The sequence below is a fragment of the Setaria viridis genome, chromosome 5, assembly GCF_005286985.2.
Source record: "Setaria viridis chromosome 5, Setaria_viridis_v4.0, whole genome shotgun sequence".
Taxonomy (NCBI): domain Eukaryota; kingdom Viridiplantae; phylum Streptophyta; class Magnoliopsida; order Poales; family Poaceae; genus Setaria; species Setaria viridis.
The window spans coordinates 2,099,739-2,117,918 of record NC_048267.2 but is presented as its reverse complement, the minus strand read 5'-3'; the positions used below and the strand labels follow the sequence as shown (position 1 = coordinate 2,117,918).

Below are 18,180 nucleotides of genomic sequence, written 5' to 3'. Positions count from 1 at the left end.
CTAGCCTACGGGCGTGGACCAGGACGCGGTGGTGGGAGGCGCGCGGATGGCCACCGGATGGGGATCGGATGGCGGCGGGGGAGTTGGGTAACGGGGTTAGGGTGGCCGACATGCGACGGCGACCCGTACCAACCAGATCGTCGTGGGGCAGGCAGACGGTCGTTCGCGTCGCACTCAATGAGTCGGGCCGGGCAAGTGTCTTGTGTGGTGGGTGGGCCACTAACCCCCACGGGCCCATTCCATGCGAGCCCAAGCCGTTTTGGTGATTTTCCTCGTCGGCCATCTCGGTCAACTTCGGCCCATCAACAACTTCGTCCCGTACAGATGGGGACCAAAGCGGAGATCTATTATCTATCTTCCTGAAAAAAAAATTCTCATGTACCTTCCGATATTTGAGATCGTATTAGCCCCCCTCAACGGTTGAGATGGTTCCGCATGTAGCCCGGCGGGCACAGCAGAGCAGCGCGGTCCGCGCGGAGCACCAGGCTGGTGTCCACGTGGTGAAGCTCCATTGGGGATCAGGATGATAGTTGCCAGGTTGGTGTACGGCGGACTTGCACTTTGCTTTTCATATCCAAATATTTATCTACTAAACCATTGATCCGTTTTCAAAACCGTTTGGATCATGGTGTTCGTTAGAATTATTAAAATAAAATAAGCTCAAATATCAGTGTGTTTTTTAATTATTGAAAATTCAACATTTATACTAAACCTTTTCAACATTTTACATAAAAATGTTGAACATGTCTTTACAAAATGTTGAACCAGGATTCAAAAATTCTTGAACATAGTGTTTCAAAATGTTGACCGTACAAGTTCAACATTTTTAAAATAATACTTCAACCTTTTTCATATGAAATGTTGAAATAGATTTTTTTTAAATGTTGAATCTGAGCCATAAATATAACGAACTAAATAAAAAAAATTAAAACTCACCTGACATGGACCTGAACCCCGAGATGAAGGTGTCTTCAACATTGCTCGCTGAAAACAGACAGGGCAAACGGAACGGAGTGCGGAACCATACTAGCTGGGCTAGTCGCGCGTGGGAAAGTATTAGTTGGGCCAACCGAGCTTTAAAGGTGATTGGCTTAATCATCTTCCAGAAGTTAGATAGGAACCCCGGACCAAAGTTGGTCAAGCAGCGAGCGATCAACTTCGTCCCTGGCGCTGCTGGACCATCGAGCAACTTCGGGCCTGTTCGCTTCAGCTTATTCAGCCGGCTTATCAGCCACCAAACAGTATTTTTCTCTCACAACAAATCAGCCGTTTCAGCTTTTCAGTCGGCTTATAAGCTGAAGCGAACAGACCCTTCAGCCCGCACCTTGCTTGGATTAGACCGCGGGCCAACTTCAGCCTGCGTGGCGATGGGTGGCGTCACTAACTTCGTTTGTGTCGCGCGGCCAGCTATGGTCCTTCGGTCAACTTTTGGCCCAACGAGAATCGGCAACTTCGGCACAGGTATCTCTAAAGACCTCTACTTCAGAGGTTCGTCCACCAACACATCTACTTCGTTGTGTGAGATAACCCACTTCGTTTTTATCTTCGGTAATGCAATCCACGGGGTGTCCGTCGCGAGAACGTTTTTCCGGACGGACTCAGGATGCGTGGCGCAACATGCTCCACATATTTTACTATTTCTTTTCTACATCGTCCACAAGCTGTCCACTGCCGACTGCTCCTTCCAGAGAAAGAATAAATACCCCCCACAATTATCTGCTTCCTCACTTTTCTCTTGACCATCCATTCTCCATCTCTCACGCTATCTCTTGTGCAAAAAAGGCAGCTGCTAGCCTGCTAGTCTGTATGTCGCCATGGGCAAAGGCCCCTTCCGCTCCCGCCGCCACAAGCTCCACGCTGTCGCGCCACACTAGCAATCTCCCTGAGGACTTCCTGCACGGCCATCGCCTCTCTCTTTTGTCTCTCCTTGTGATTCCTCTAGGCTCCCACACGCCTTCCTCCCTCCCTCTCTTCTCCGGCCTCTCCCCTAACTCCCTATTCCCATGCCGGCCACCACGCTCTAGTTGCCGGACGCCCCATCCTCTGGGGGCCTGCCGCCACCATGTCGTTCGCTGCTGCGTCATCAGCATCCGCGGACGAGCTCCTCGTGCTGGCCGATGAGCCTAGCCGCTCTATCTTGCCTCGAGTCCGTGTTGTGCCCGCACACGATGCTGCGCTCCCTCCGCTCGCTGAGGCCCGCACGCGGCTCCTCACATGCGCGCGGCAACGACGCACAATAGCGCTGAGCATGGGGGCGACGCCACGGGCAGTGTGCGGCGCGTGCTAGCCATGACCGAGGGAAGGAGATGCTCGTGTTACCCATGCTGGCCTAACTGCAGTCCTTGTCGAGGTCAGGGGAGGGGAAAGTTCTGGGTCCTTGTGTTGGTAAAAGGTAAATCAGATTGTTGCAGTCGAGGTTTTCAGATGTTGCAATTCTTGTGTTTCAGATGTTGCAGTTCTTGCGTTTCAGATGTTCCGAGGGTCATAGATGTTAAATGTTGCAATAGGTAGCATTGGATGTTTCACTTATTCATTCTGGATGTTGCAGATATTTTAATCTATTTTTATTGAGACTTTATTATGTTTCAAAGTTGCATGAGATGATTTGAGATGTTTCATGTACCGACATGTTTAATGTTGAATGGTTTATTTTTCATGATGTTTCGGTAGGTTATTTTGAACGTTGCACAACAATGGTTTGCGATGTTGCAATAGTGTTTGGGATGTTGCATTTCAATGCTGTACTATGTAGTGGCAAGTTTGAATGTTGCATGCAACATGACACACATGTTGCGACGGATTTTTTTTCCTAACCTCATCGGATGGCTAAGAAGTTTTTTTTACACGGTCGTGAACGGTTCAAATGTTAACATTTCTTGTTGCAGACCCTATTTCCTCATGTCGCATATGCTATTTTTTTGATATTGCGACAGAGTGAAGGAGTGAGTTTTACTGTATGCCCCGAACGTCCGGGCGTTAGCAGCTACGTTTGGTCTTATTCGTATTAGCATGCAGTTACAGTACACTAGTAGAATACCCCCTCTAGGTATGCCATATTTAGAGCGTTTATTTCATCTCTATATCATTGTATGCATGCTTTTATAAAGCGTGATGGACTGTATCAGACCTTGTGGAGATGAAATCTTTAAGCATTTCTATGAAAGAAAGAGATATTTTATAGACACGGTAGATGCATATCTATACGTATCGATACAATTTTGTAGACACATGTATGAAACGTGTTTAGTGGTGTAGTTACGTAGTACAGCAAAGCTTCATTGCGTGTTAAGAAAAATAGGGACAATCTCATATATGCATATATAAAACATGCCTACTAACGCAGACGTGATTTTATAATGACGACTTGTTGCACAGTAAGGAATATAGAGACAATTTAGTAGATACATTTATATCACGCGTTTCATATGCTAGACAACATGGCAGGTGATACATTTTATAGTAACACCTAACTACGTGTTAACAAACGTAGAAACAATATCGTAGGCATGTTTTTATAACACATCTACAGATATAGACACATTTATAGTTACAATATGTTCTGTATTAAGAAATATAGAGACGATTTATACATACGTATCATTTAGATTTCGTGTGTACTAATATATTATAGTTTTTTATTTAATTTATAAATCCAAAATATCATTTGTTTCTAATATGCTAGGTTAATAATGGAAAAAAATGACCATGACATTGCATTTGGAATGAATTATGCGCTTCACAAAAAAAGAAATTAAGTACTTTATCAGGAACCAACATGTCTAATTAAAGTACAGTAAACAAGATAGTTGTCTTCGTAAAGAAACATAGATAAGGTGACAATATCATACAAATATTTCTACATTTTTTCACTAACAACTAAAACCTATGCTTCATTGCATGGTCTTTCTCCTCTTTCACTCATGGCTTCATTTCTCAATCTCCCCTGAAAAGTTAAATTACAATCAATGACTGAAATAACTAAAGTGAAAAGCAACCGATAAGTATATTATATGTGAAGATCCTATTACATGATTTTGATGATTTTACTACATAAAGGAACATGAGCAAGTATTTTCAGCAAATTCCACTTATTACAAAATGCTGAGACTTAGTGCGTACAATAATGAAATAAACATGACTTGTGTTAATGTATTAGTGAGGAGACCTTAGCAGCTGGCCCATGTCACATGGACCATCAGATTATATGTTGCTTTCTGCTTGTTGTGAACTAGATATCAGCTAATGTAACTAAGAAGAGTTCAATAACCTCATGAAAGTCCTGCTGGATTAGTACACAGGAAATGGCTGAAAAAGGCTAAAGAAGTCATGCACAAATCTATTCATATGATTGTATCTAATCTAAGTAAAAATATGCAACAAGCTGCAATTTTAACCAACCTAATAGGAATCGTTCTTTTTTTGCAGTTCAGTTATATCTTCTCCACATGTGGAGTTGTTGTCAATCTATCAGTAAACCATTAGCCAAAATAAAAATAAACATCAAAACAGGAGCTAGTAAGTAGTAATAGATATGTACTGTAAAAATAATAGATCCTGTCATTCAGATTTTAGAGCTTAAGAGCATATGTAGATCTGTGCATTTTCAGTCAGAAGGCAGCATTGCAGGCCTGTAGAAACAGAATACAGGTTCACCATTTTAGTCACAACATCACACGTTCAGAGCATAAGAGGAATACAGGTTCAGAGAAACATATATAGGATTACAGTTTAGTTATGACATGTTGAAATAGCATTAAGATGCGTGGAGGCTGACCGAAATAGATGGCGTAATGAAAATGACATTGTCAATGAAATGGAAGAACTAGAATCCGAGATTAAGAAAATATTACTATCTTCTGATCAGTCAAAGGACCTAGCTGGGCAGGTATGATCATTTCAGCATTGATGCTCATATCCCCTGCAGCATACTAATTCTATGGAAATTACAAGAAGATGACAGTTTTTTTGGTAGATTGATGTCCTTGGCCTGTCAAACCCTAGGGTTTATAGAAGCCAACATTATCCAAGATCCTGCAAATGTCAGTTTTAGGTTTATGTTAAATAAATTGGAGAAATATTTGTGAATTAAGAAGGAAGCGTTTAGATTAAGTTGGTCATATCAAACTTAATTAAAGATTAAACAAAGACGTGTTCGGTAAAAAAAATTAAACCGAGACTGCATTGCGAAGATTAAACTGTAAACTCTAAGTTATCTTTATCTCTAGGCATATCAAACTACAGTCACATGAAAGCAATGGTGCTGGTCTATAAGTTTATTTATATATGCTCTGGAACAAAGTTCTATTTTGCAGTCAAGACATTAAACAAACAATCCTGAAGACACACTGCAAAAGCCTAAACAGTGCTTGTACCTTTCACAAAGTGAAGACTGGACCTGCCTAGCACTGTCGACCTGTAAGTTAAGTGCAGCTGCTGCTAGCTTGCACCGAACAGAAAAGCAAATGCTTGCAGCCTATTAGCAATGCCTGAGGATCAAACAAAAAAAAGTTTTGACGGTCCTAGAATAAAGTATCATGGTAACCAGCCAGACATGATGCCTTTCGATACTCCTCATAATTGTTGCACTTGTGAACTAAACCTTTTAGAGATTGTGACATTGTTTAAATTTAGGTCCCATTGAGGCAGATTGAATACACTTAAATGAGGACGGTATCCTACTTCATATCAAGGTATCAGTGTTCATAAAAAAGTTCAAGTACACCCATGATTAGATTGTTATGCACATTCAGTGATGGATATTATACTAACATTATATCATAATTAATAATGTCAGTACCTTGGACTAATCACATTGAGCGAAGGAGACTTCAATCACGAGAAACTCTGTCAAACTTGTCAACTCTCATGTGATAAATTTGTCAGAATTACATCCAACATTTGCACTTCAAACAATCTATTGAATTTATTTAGGTACATAGTCAATGTTTCAAAACATGCATAGTTAGTAGTTAGTGTGAAGTGTGAACTGATGTACAAATAAAGTCGCGAGGCCGAACACACTTGACGAGATTTGGCCCCCTAATTATGCAAACCTAAAGACCTGACGAATTAGACCTAAACCAGCGTTGATAGACGAAAGAAAAATGAGACAGATCCGTTAAATACCTATGCAAAATCACAACCCGTTCATCTGCCCTCTTCCTCGCTGTCCTTCCTGCCGTTGCTGTTGTAACCTGTTCTGCAGTGCAAATCTGCAGCCAACAAAAAGGGCAGCGGCAATCAGAACAAGCATCCTTGTTGGTTAATCTCATCATTAGGAGATTTTTAGATAATGGATAGAAATCCGGCCTCTATATCCACAGGTGGACATATACAGCCAACTTACAAGATTTCTTAGACTCCAAATCTCAAAATTGAGAAGCTCGTAAAACAAGATAGAAAGCTAGAAGATGAAAAAAAGTTAGAAAGACTAAGTTTCAAACTTCTCTGTCCTGCTTGAAACTTGTTTTGTCTTCCTGCTTCAAACTTGTTTTGTCTTCGTGCGGCAACCACCATTAACATCTTCCATTTACTTAGAAACTTGTGATGTTGGAATCTGCCAGAAAACCATAGACTCATGTAGAAACCGCACTGAGTCAATCTCGACCGTGATTTCAAGCAAACCGTTAAGAAGCAACCTCTCAGCATGCAGCGTGGAACCTCCGAAGCGATGCCTTCAAAAAGGAAATGACACAAATGTGCCGCCATGGGTCGTTCAGATAACTGAAGGCAATGCAACACCCCAAGGAGGAGAGCGGCGCCCGAAGATGTCGTCGTTGCTAGCACTAGCGAAATTGCCGAGCAAAGCTTTCACCTACAGCCCTCCAGCCCCACCTACCGCAAACCATGGCCTACCGCATTCGACTTCCACCACTGGCAACTGGCATTGTTGTTGCCATTGCCAATGCAGCACCCACTACAACCACTGCAATTCCAGCGCTCTCTGTTGGCCTCCATCACCATCGTCGCAGACATAGGTAGCCAGAGTGGCGACCAACCCCGACGCGGTGCACCTCGAGCCACTGGGATCCATGGCTATACACATGGATGCGCAGAGCCCCCCACTAGCACACGACCTCAGCCGCGACATGCAGCAGGCCCCCGCAGCCCCCGCGAAAGATGGCAACGGGCAGAAAATATCCGCGTGCCCACGGATATAACCCGATGGACACGTATATGGGTCTAAGTCTGTGCCCACGGGCATGGGCGTGGGCGTGACCCTAGACCCAACGGATATTTGCTCACGGGTGTGAAAAAATGATATCCGCACCCGCAAACCCGCCAGACCTGCACCAATGTCTGACATGTGGCCCCAACCCCCAATACCATGTATATAAACTCAAATTAGGGTTTCATTCTAACTTCACCTAATTCATTTTCCCCTCCCCTGCTGCCGCACTCCCTCGGTCCCTCCACCCATCCCCCGTCTCCCCAACCCCAAGACCCCGACCTAGCGACCAATGCCGCTAGGGGCTAGGGCCTCGGTGCCGCCCCTTCCCACCGCCGATCGCCCCCAGATCCGTCGTCCGCCCGTTCACCGCCGGTCGCCACCTCATCCAGCGGCTCGCTCCCATGCAGGTAACACTGCCACCACTCTTTTTATGTTCTGAACTTCTGATTTGCTAGCTTGAGGGTAAAATTGACTAGCTAGAATACTAGATCCTGTAAATCCATCCTATTTTGAGTAGATCTGCATTCGTTGACTATATTCTAGATCTGCATTGTACTTATCTGCATCATCTGCACTTGTTTTGCAGTTGCCATGGCTAGTAGCTCGCATGTGCCACCCTCCCAAACTTCTGTTGTTGTTGTGGCTGCTACTGATACTAAGGGGGACGATGTTGTGCACATATCAGATGGTGAGGAAGAAGCTCCTACTGGTACTGGTTCAAAGAGGAAGCTCACTTCAAAAGTGTGGAATGACTTTGAGAAGGTGTGTGTTGATGGAGTGTGGAAGGCCAAATGCATTGCGGCAAGAAGCTTTCAGCTATTTCAAGAAACAGTACAACACATCTAAAAAGCCATATGAAATCTTGTATCTACAATAAAAAGAAGCTAGGAGACAAAATTCAAACTAATTTGAGGTTTGGAACCACTGAAAGTGGGGTAGTGAGTGTAGAAACTATGTGTCTGATCAAGAAGTAGCTAGAAAAGCTCTCTATTCCATGATCATACTACATGAGTACCCGTTGTCCATTGTTGGTCACCATGGCTTTCATAAGTTTGTTAGTGCACTGCAGACTTTGTTTAAAATGACACTCGAAACACTATTAGAAGGGACATTTGCATTTCTATGAGGGTGAGAAAAAGAAAGCTAGGATATTCTTGCAAAGGACCAATTGTCGTGTTGCTGTTACAACTAATCTTTGGACAGTTGATAATAAAAAAAGAGGCTATATGGCAGTAAGTGGACATTTCATTGATGACACATGGACACTTAATAGCTGCATTTTGAGGTGATTGTCAATTTTTTCATTTTGTTGCTTGCTATTCAGATTTCAAATTTCTGTAATTTGTGAACCTGTTCAACTGAATTATTGCATTATTATGTGCAGGTTTATGTATGTGCCATGTCCCCATACTGCAGAAGTCGTTTGTGATTCATTGCACAAGTGTCTCCAAAGCTGGGATATTGATCGGAGGGTGTCAACCGTACCCTTGACAATTGCAGCACCAATGGTAGCATGATTGGCTTAATGGAGACAAGGCTTGGTGTAGCTAACATGCTATTGAAAGGGAAATGGCTGCATATGCGGTGCTGCATGGACATCCTCAACCTCATCATCAAAGATGTCATGGAAGTCATTGCAACTGCTGTTTTAAACATCCGAGAAAGTATTGCTTATTGGGTTTCTATACCAAAGAGGTATGAAAAGTTTGAGAAAATAGCTCTAGATGAAAATATTGAATTGAGCAAGAAGTTGCAACTAGATTGTAAAACTAGATGGAACTCAACCTATATCATGCTTAATATTGCTATACCCTATAGGAAGGTTTTTGAACGTTTGGATGAGCTTGATAGGAACTACGTTTGTTCAACACCGGATGATTGGATATTTGCTTCTACAGTTTGTGAGAAATTAGGATTCTATGACCTTACTGAGCTGTTTTCTGGAACTAAATATGTGACAGCCAACCTTTTCTTCCCTAAAGTATGTGAGGTTAAACTTAAAAGGACATCTTGGGAGCATGATGAACATGATACTATTACGGACATGTCTATGGCCATGCTAGAAAAGTATGATAAGTATTGGACTGATATACATGGTCTTATGGCTGTTGCTGCCATTCTTGATCCACGTCTTAAGATGACGAGTTTACATGCTTGCTTTGTTGCCCTCTTTGGTGAAGAACATGCCGGGTCTTATGTTACATAGGCTCATCAATTGCTAACTGATTTGATGAAACACTATTATGTCAAAGAGGAAGATTTTGTGGGGACATCATCTAGTGGTGCTTCTTCTTAAGTTGGTGCAGCTGTTGTGTTGTCTATTTTTAAAACCCTTTCAGCAAATAAGAAGACTACTAGCTTTGTTAGAAGTATGAATGAGCTAGATCGTTGTTTGGATGAAGAGACCCTTCCTTATGATGAGAATGATTATTTTGATGTCCTTGGTTGGTGGAAGTTGGAGGGAACTCCTTATCCTACTTTGAGGCAAATTGCTCGTGACATCTTGGCTATTCCAATCACAACAGTAGCCTTTGAATCAGCTTTTAGCACTAGTGGAAGGATTTTAAGTGAGCATCGCAGCCGTCTTACTCCTAAAATATTGGAAGTTTTGATGTGTGGCCAAAGTTAGCTTCGTCACACTCTAAAAGTACTACACTACTACTGTAATAGATTGTTCATTTGCATATAAGAACTATTTGCTGCGGCTACTAAAATATATGAAATTTTATTGTAGATGATGCTGATGGAAGGATGAATAGCTTCTGGTCATACCTTGAAGACATTCAAGAAGAGATGAAGGAAGAATTCTGCATCACTACTGCTGATTCCAACTAAGATTGGTTGAACGTTTTATGTAATGGTGTTGAATAATGACTTGTACGGTTGCATGCAGCATGCCTTTATTTGTGCTAAGCTGCTAATGTGTGACGACTTTAGATTATGATGTGAGATGTAAGACTTATTTATTTTCTTGGTCAGACTTTTATCTAATGGTTTTGTCTCTTGCCTGATGGTTGTTTAATGTGCTGAAAAACTAGAATTGAGATGTCTGCTTACTTGCTGATAGCATGATATAGGTGTTTATATGTTGCTATGCGGGCACATGGGCATGCCCGTGGGCATGTGGTATCCACGGATGGCAGGCATGGGCATGGTTTTCTACCCGTGGCAGGCGGCCGGCACGGGCATGGTGTTTTGCTCGCGGGCATGGATATCTGGAGCCTGTACCTGCACAGATTTTGCTCGTTGCCATATCTAGCCCTCGCCAAACCATGGGGCGCGCTGCCGCAAGGCCCCCACGCTGCAGTCTACCGACTGCTGCTATCGCCACGCCACGCCAGCAGGAAGCCCTTGCGCTTGCGAGCACGGACGGCCGCCAAAGCTGCGCAGCTCGCCCTCGCGGCCACCATGGAAACAAAGCACGTCGTTGCGCTGCCACACGATAGGGACAGATCCGGGCGTCCCTGAGCAGATCCACCCGCGAGGCCCCTCGATGGATGGAGGAGTGCCAGATCTGGGGGCTGTCAATGAAGCGATGGGGCCGCAACCACCATCACCGTCGGAGGCAGAAGCTGCTGGTCACCATGGGAAGCACGCATTGCTAATATGGGGGATGGAGAAAACTTGGGGAAGGGAGGAGAGGCTGCCCCGCCGCTGCCATCCCTGCGGCCGCGCGGGTTTCCCGTTGCCTGCTCCGGCGGCAGCAAGACAGATGGGCGTGGGGAGGACGGGCGGTGGCGCAGGGGTGTCAAGCGCCGCCCGAGTCGCCCAGGAGGACGACACGGGGGCTATCACCCTCATCATTAGGAGATAAAAACTCATTCCATTTGAATTACTCCAACACGCCCATTGTGAGGCGTCAGATCTGCGCCAAGGCAATAGCGACGTCGAGCGGTGGATGTACTTCAAGATGCTATCACGATCTTCGTGGTGGTGATGCCTACTTAAATCAAGATGAGACGATTGAGGTACCTCTAGTAGAGGTCTGGTCTTACTCGAAAAAGATCCAGAGCTGGGGAGGGTATATAGGAGTGGGGTTCCATCCAATACGAAGACTGCCCGCCTCAGGTTCTTGGCCTCATCAAGCAGGGTGATGGTGGATCTATCAATCAAGATGGTGGAAGAAGAGCGGATTTATTAAGGATTTGTTTGTTTGAGCTGTAGCTTTTTAGCTTTTCTGAGAAGTTGCTGCTGATTTTTTTTTTCTGAAAAGCTAATACTAGCTTTTAGAAGATGTATTTAGCTTTCTAAGCTTAGAAAGTTACGAAAAAGCTCATAAAATATAAACTCTGCTATTCTGAGCTTCCAACTTTTCGAAAACTGCACTAGAAAATTGTTGTTTATTTGAGTTTCTGACTTTTCACGTTAAGAATCTGCTACAAAACTCAAACAAACGTCCTAAGATAACTGCGGCAGGAAGAAGAGGAGTGGAGGACGGGTCGCATGGGCACGTGCCAACCGCTAGCGGTCGTGAACACCGTGTCTTCGTAACATCTTCCGCACTAAAGAAAGATTGCCACCGGAACGAAAAAGAACGACCCCCCAGCGAGACGGCTCATGATTTGCCTTTTCACACCTGCTGGCCACAAAGTCTAGTTGCCAAACCAAGTTAGTCTTGACCACCTCCCGAAATGAATAAACTACCTTGGGCACGCGAGGAATGCAGCGAAAACTTCGCATCGTCCGTCCTTCCACGACACACGAAAAGCGAGAAAGCGAATCCATCCAACCAAAATCAGTAGCCTCCTGCTGTCAGCCTAACTGGACTATAAAGAATTTAGACCCCAGCGTAATTGAAAGAAAACATGGATAGAACAAAAGTGGCCGCCCGCTCATAGCCATGGAGTAATTCCACACCAACCACGCGACGACCCTCATCACCATCCCTGTGTCCTCCTCTGTCAGGTCCTTCCTTCTCTTTAATTTCTTAGTACCTGCTCAGTTAACACGTACTAGAGTCAAATCTAGTGGTTGCGGAGCCGGATATGACCTGCTCCTTTGGTTCGCTGTGTTTTCTGATTTGGAAATGTTAACCTTTTGTAAGCTTTTGATGAATAGGTTGTCAAAATATTTAAATGTTTACTGTGAATAGTTGTATCACTGATTTGTATTTTTGAATTACAAATTTACCGTGATGATGCTTTTGTGCCAATTAACAAAATTTTGCATCAAAATTTTACTTGTATTTCTTCTTTATTTGATGAAATATGCGATGTTATGTACTATGTTAATGGACGGGTATGCTATTTGGGATGGATGGAAGGAATGTGGCCATTAGGACAAAGATTTTGACCAAGAATCACTCTATTAATATTTTATTTATATTATATAAAATTGTAATTGTAAGAAATTATTGTTGAATGAATAGAATTACATTTTGTATCACCAAAATTATGTATTGACAGAAATTTGCTTACCAGGGTTTGTTTAAACTGGACGAAATAAGCATTATAATTTTTTTTAAAAAAAGAGACGGTAAGCTTCTTTAGGGAAAGTAATTTGGTCTTGTTTAGAAGTTTAGCACTAAGATTTCTTGCGAACTTGGTTCATTGTTGGGAATAGCCGTGATGTCGTTGAATTCTTCACTTTTTTTTTGGTATTTTTACCTCTGTTGCAAATTCTTTGTACCATGGCGCTGCTCCTTAAGTGACGTCCTTGCCTACAAGAAATTTCGAGCCATTTATGTGACGTCCAAACCAGGCCTGATGCGGACTAGCCATTTGTTCTCTAGCGCTCAGATGCGGTGGCAACCGACCTCATCAAGAGTCCACCTGAAAACCCCACCGCGCTTGCAATCTTCCAAGCCTCCAAGCATGTCACTGGCTGCTGTTGCCATCGCTATGGCCCTTGTCGCCTACTGCTGCACGGCAGGCCATCCCGGCGCGGGGGAGGCGGCGGACACCGTCTCGGCGCGGCGGCCGCTGCGGGGCAACGATACGGTGGTCTCGGCGCAGGGCAAGTTCGAGCTGGGCCTCTTCAGCCCCGGCAGCTCCGGCCGGTACTACCTCGGCATCTGGTACAAGAACGTCCCCGTGCAGACCGCCATCTGGGTCGGCAACCGTGAAAGTCCCCTGTCAGATGTTGCCTCGGCTGAGCTCCGGGTGTCCTCCGACAGCGGCAACCTCGAGCTCGTCTGGCGGAGCCAATCCTCTGCCTCGCCGGCCGTCGTGTGGTGGACCAACCTGTCGTCCTCGTCGGTGTCATCGTCGCCGGGGTCAAACATCGCGGTGATGCGTGACAATGGCAATCTGGTTCTCCTCGACGGGGGCAACTCCTCCAACGTGCTGTGGCAGAGCTTCGACCACCCAACGGACACGCTGGTGCCGGAGGGGTGGCTCGGGGAGAACAAGCTCACCGGCGAGTACCAGGCGCTGACGTCGTGGCGCAACGCCGAGGACCCCGCGCCGGGGATGTTCACGGACACGGTGGACCGCAACGGCAGCAGCGAGTTCTTCTTCCTCTGGAAAGGCTCCCGCGTGTACTGGCGCAGCGGCGTCTGGACAGGGCGCGTCTTCGCCAATCTACCGGAGGCCGTCAACAACGTGCTCTTCAACCAGACGTACATCGAGACGCCGGCGTACCGGCGCGTCACCAGCGTGCTCTACGACAACGCGACGATCACGCGCATGGTTCTCGACCTCACGGGCCAGACGAAGCAGTACATCTGGGTAGCCGAAAGCCAGAGCTGGCAGTTCTTCTGGGCCGCGCCCACCGTTCAGTGCGACGTCTACGCGCTCTGCGGCGCCTTTGGCATCTGCAACCAGAGGACCCAGCCGCCGTGTCAGTGCCCTCCCGGGTTCGCGCCCGCGACGGAGCGGGACTGGGGCCTCAAAGACTGGAGCGGCGGGTGCCACCGGAGCGCGCCGCTCCGGTGCGGAGGCAACGGGTCAACGGACGGATTCCTGGAACTTCCGGACATGAAGCTCCCGGACGACTCGTTCTCTGTGAGCGCCCAGAGCAGAGCAGAGTGTGAGTCGGCTTGCTTAAAGAACTGCTCCTGCCAGGCTTACACATTCTCCAGCGGTGGTGGCTGTGCCGTCTGGCACGACGGCTTCCAAAACCTCGAGCAGTTGTATGGCGATGCCGGGGGTTCGTCGTCGAGCCTGTACCTCCGGTTGTCAGAATCTGAACTGCAACATCTGCGCGGCGTGAAGGGGAAGAACAGGCGCTTGCTGTGGCTCGTTCTTGGCATCGTTTTAGCTTGTCTTGCAGCATTGGGTGCATCGGCACTAGTAGTGTGGATGCTTCTATCTAGGAGGAAACGACTGGAGAAAATGGATAATCAGAAGGGCTCCTCCTTGCATGTTTACAGCTACAGGGAGCTCCGCGCCGCCACGAAGAACTTCTCCGAGCGGCTGGGTGGCGGAGGCTTCGGCACGGTGTACCGCGGCGTTGTGAACGGGCACACCGAAGTGGCTGTCAAGAAACTAGAGGGCCTTCGGCAGGGCGACAAGCAGTTCCGGACGGAGGTGAACACTTTGGGGCTCATCCAACACGTCAACCTCGTCCGGCTCGTCGGATTCTGCTCGTCCGGCGACGAGAAGATGCTCGTGTACGACTACATGCCCAACGGCTCACTGGACTCCTACCTCTTCGGGAGCAAACCGTGCCCGAGCTGGCGCGACCGCTACGGCATCATGCTCGGCATCGCTAGGGGGCTGGCCTACCTGCACGAGGGCTGCCGTGAGTGCATCATACACTGCGACATCAAACCGGAGAACATTCTGCTAGACAAGGACTTGTGCCCGAAGATCGCTGACTTCGGGATGGCGAAGCTGGTGGGGAGGGACTTCAGCCGGGTCTTGACGACGATGCGGGGCACCATAGGGTACCTCGCACCCGAGTGGATCTCCGGGCTGCCAATCAGCGCCAAGGCCGACGTGTACAGCTTCGGGATGGTGCTCTTCGAGCTCATCTCAGGGCTCCGCAACGCCGAGGGTTACGACGGCGATGGTGAGGCAGGGCAGCGTCGGTCCACGTTCTTCCCGGTCTGGGCCGCAGCGCGGGTGGTGGAAGGGGACACGGCCGCCGTGGCGGACCCGAGGCTGCGCGGCGACGTGGGCAAGGGGGAGCTGGAGCGTGCCTGCCGGGTGGCGTGCTGGTGCATCCAGGATCAGGATGAGCACCGGCCGACCATGGCGCAGGTCGTGCAGGCGCTGGAGGGCGTCGTCGACGTCTACGTGCCGCCGGTGCCCCGGGCACTCCAGCACCTCGCGACACTGACATGATGCGCTGTCGCGCGGCAAATGTGTATGACTAGTGCACAGCTGAAGCTGACAAATTAAATAAACAATATAATTCTATCATTTTCTAGTGCCGACTCACTATATTATATCTAATTTCTTCCCGGTTGATTATGGTGCTGTCAATGGGTAGTGATGATGTTTTTGCTCTCCTCAAATCTGACAACACGCCGATCGAAGAATCAATCGCCGATGCTGTTCATCACGCTGACGAGCTCCTGAAGCAAGGCGTAAGCCTCATCTTCTGATTACAAGGTACGCAGACAATCCCCCATCCTATACGCATATCCAAATCAATAATTTTTTATGGCAGACTTCACTTTGACCTAGTTCTTTTCTGTTTGTGAGCACATGATGTACCATCTACTACCCCCTCCATCATAAATTATAGATCATCTTAGTAGATTCATAAAATTTATTATACACCTAGATATACACTATATTTATATGCATAGAAAATTGATTAGAAAAGTCAAAATGATCTATAATTTAGAACGAAGGGAGTACTCTTAGCAAAAATTTATGCACAACCAAACAGCTCTGTCTGCTGTGCAGGTGCAAGTTGGGTATAGCTGGACAGTGCAAGCATGCGCCCGGCTGAGAGCTATCATTGTGGCTCACTTGTATTTTTCCAGTTTTCTTTAACGAGTACTAGTACCTACATGGTACAAGGAAGCTAAAAAAATAGTTTCACAATTTGTGGAGCAAACCATGATTTATTGGGCATTTAATAAGTCTATCATAAGAAATATAGTAGCAAAAAATCTACAACAGTAATATGCACATACGCATTTTTTACAAAGCTACATCTCATCAGAAACCCAACAAAACAAGAATCATTATTTTTAGATCTACACATATTTTCCTATGAATTAAACAAGATTCAACACTTTACTCAAAACACATAAAATATTTCCCTTTTCCTTTTTCCAGAAAATCCCGGCCAAACATTTTCTACTCAGCCTAGACCTAATCAAGCCACTGACGTGCTGGCCCCCGGGGTCAGCATGCCTGGCCCGGTCAAGGCCGCCCGGCCTACCTTGACCAAGGCTTGGCGAGCACGCGGCATGGCACAGCGGCGCGACAGAGTGGGGCCGGTGTAGAGGAGCAGGGCGGCGTGGCGGAGAGTGAGCGGAAACGGCACACCGCAAAGCTCACCACTACTAGCAGCCTGGTGATGAGGAGGTGGCGTAGTGGTGCTCCAGGGGTGGCGGTGGAGCGGCAGATGGAACTCGCCGGTGAGGGCCCTGCATAGTGAAGGAGGGGAAGTAGCGGTGGAATGGGTACGGGGCAGGGTGAGGAAGCTTCAGCTGTGAGGTTGACCCGGGGTTTACTGTCGGCGGCGGATTTCTGGCGACGGCGCGCAGGAGAAGGTGGCGGCGGCAATTAATGGAGGAGAGGGATTAGGGATTCGGGGAGCAGTCGGCGTTGGGTTAAATAGGACGGGAAGAGGTGAGGGTAGAGGAGGGATTTCGCGTGGCCTCAGCTCCGATGGTCGGTGAGCGGCAGCGACTTAGCGGACGGACTCTACCTGCCCAACCAGCGCACGAGGGCAGCTGGAGAAGGGGAGGACACGGATGACACGTGGGCCCTACACGTTGATTTTGAAAATTGAACTTCCCTCTTCAACCGCGAGCTACGGTCGTCCAAAATTTCCCAAAAATATTCATGGAAAGATAAAATCACAAATAACACAAAGAAACTTGAATCATATTCTGAGCTGCTCAGATTTGCACACAATTAAAAAGGTAAAACAACTAAAACTGAGAATTCAATGAATTTTTAACGCTAGCAAATATCACCCAAAAATTAAGCAAAAGTACCAAAAAAATCATCATATTTTATCTAGTATTTGAATAAAATAATAGGAGGCCCTGTTGCATAAAAAAATTTGAGTTGCTTCACAATGTTGAAGTTGAACAATAAACAACAATTTGTGAAGTTAAACAAATGCTTATGCATTGATGCTCAATTACCTGTTAATCTTGTTTTTCATATTTGGGTCGTGACACGGATGCTACATATGAATTGCCAAACTTGTATATTGTAGCTTGGTTATGAGCTACTTGATGAAGCACGTACGTACCCTTACCAGTTCGTAGATGCCTCGAGCTTTACTGTAAACCTTATGTACCATGAGTAATGAAAGTTCAGCCATCTGAAGAAAATAGCAAAACCCTTTTGATGGGGTGGGAATCAGAGGGCACAGGGATTGTTCTAGTTAGGAGCTAGCCTTGACCTTTTATTCGTTGCATAAGATTTCCTAGTTATAGTCAATTAAAAGTTTGTTTCATGTAATAAGATTCCTTCTAGATGTGTATTTTCTTATTAACAAAGAACATCCAGTGGGTATGTGCCCAACTAATTTAAAGGTTAGACGTGTTTACTTGTGAGAATTTCTTGGGTTCCCGTTTCTTCTATAAAAAAAATATGTATATAACAAAGTTGCGCCATTTTCTAACTTTTTGTGCATTTCTAGTCGAATCCAAAGCATACATGTGCATCCACATTGCGTGGCATGTGCAGAAGAGAATTTTTTTTATTTTTAACCCTTTTTTAACTAATATTTTAAAAATAACTCACTCAAACACATATTTGCAGATCTACCCTTTTGGTCGCGCCGGTCCGCGTGGCGCGATAAGAACACTCTGTCGTGCCACATGCAATGGCGTGACAAGGTGTGCCACGTCGGAGAGCGCGGAAGGGGTCTGCCAGCGCATAATCCATGTGGAAAGCTTGTCACGCCACTCCTGCCGGTGTGACACG

General features: G+C 46.2%; 1 protein-coding gene across 1 annotated transcript; it reads left to right on the top strand.

Moving 5' to 3' along the window:
* The first annotated feature begins 12,554 nt into the window (after positions 1-12,554).
* LOC117858345 (G-type lectin S-receptor-like serine/threonine-protein kinase At2g19130) lies at positions 12,555-16,016 on the top strand. The gene has a single exon (XM_034741401.2). It carries the CDS (start codon positions 12,739-12,741, stop codon positions 15,397-15,399), a length of 2,661 nt encoding a protein of 886 aa, XP_034597292.1. The 5' UTR covers positions 12,555-12,738; the 3' UTR covers positions 15,400-16,016.
* The last annotated feature ends 2,164 nt before the right edge of the window (positions 16,017-18,180 follow it).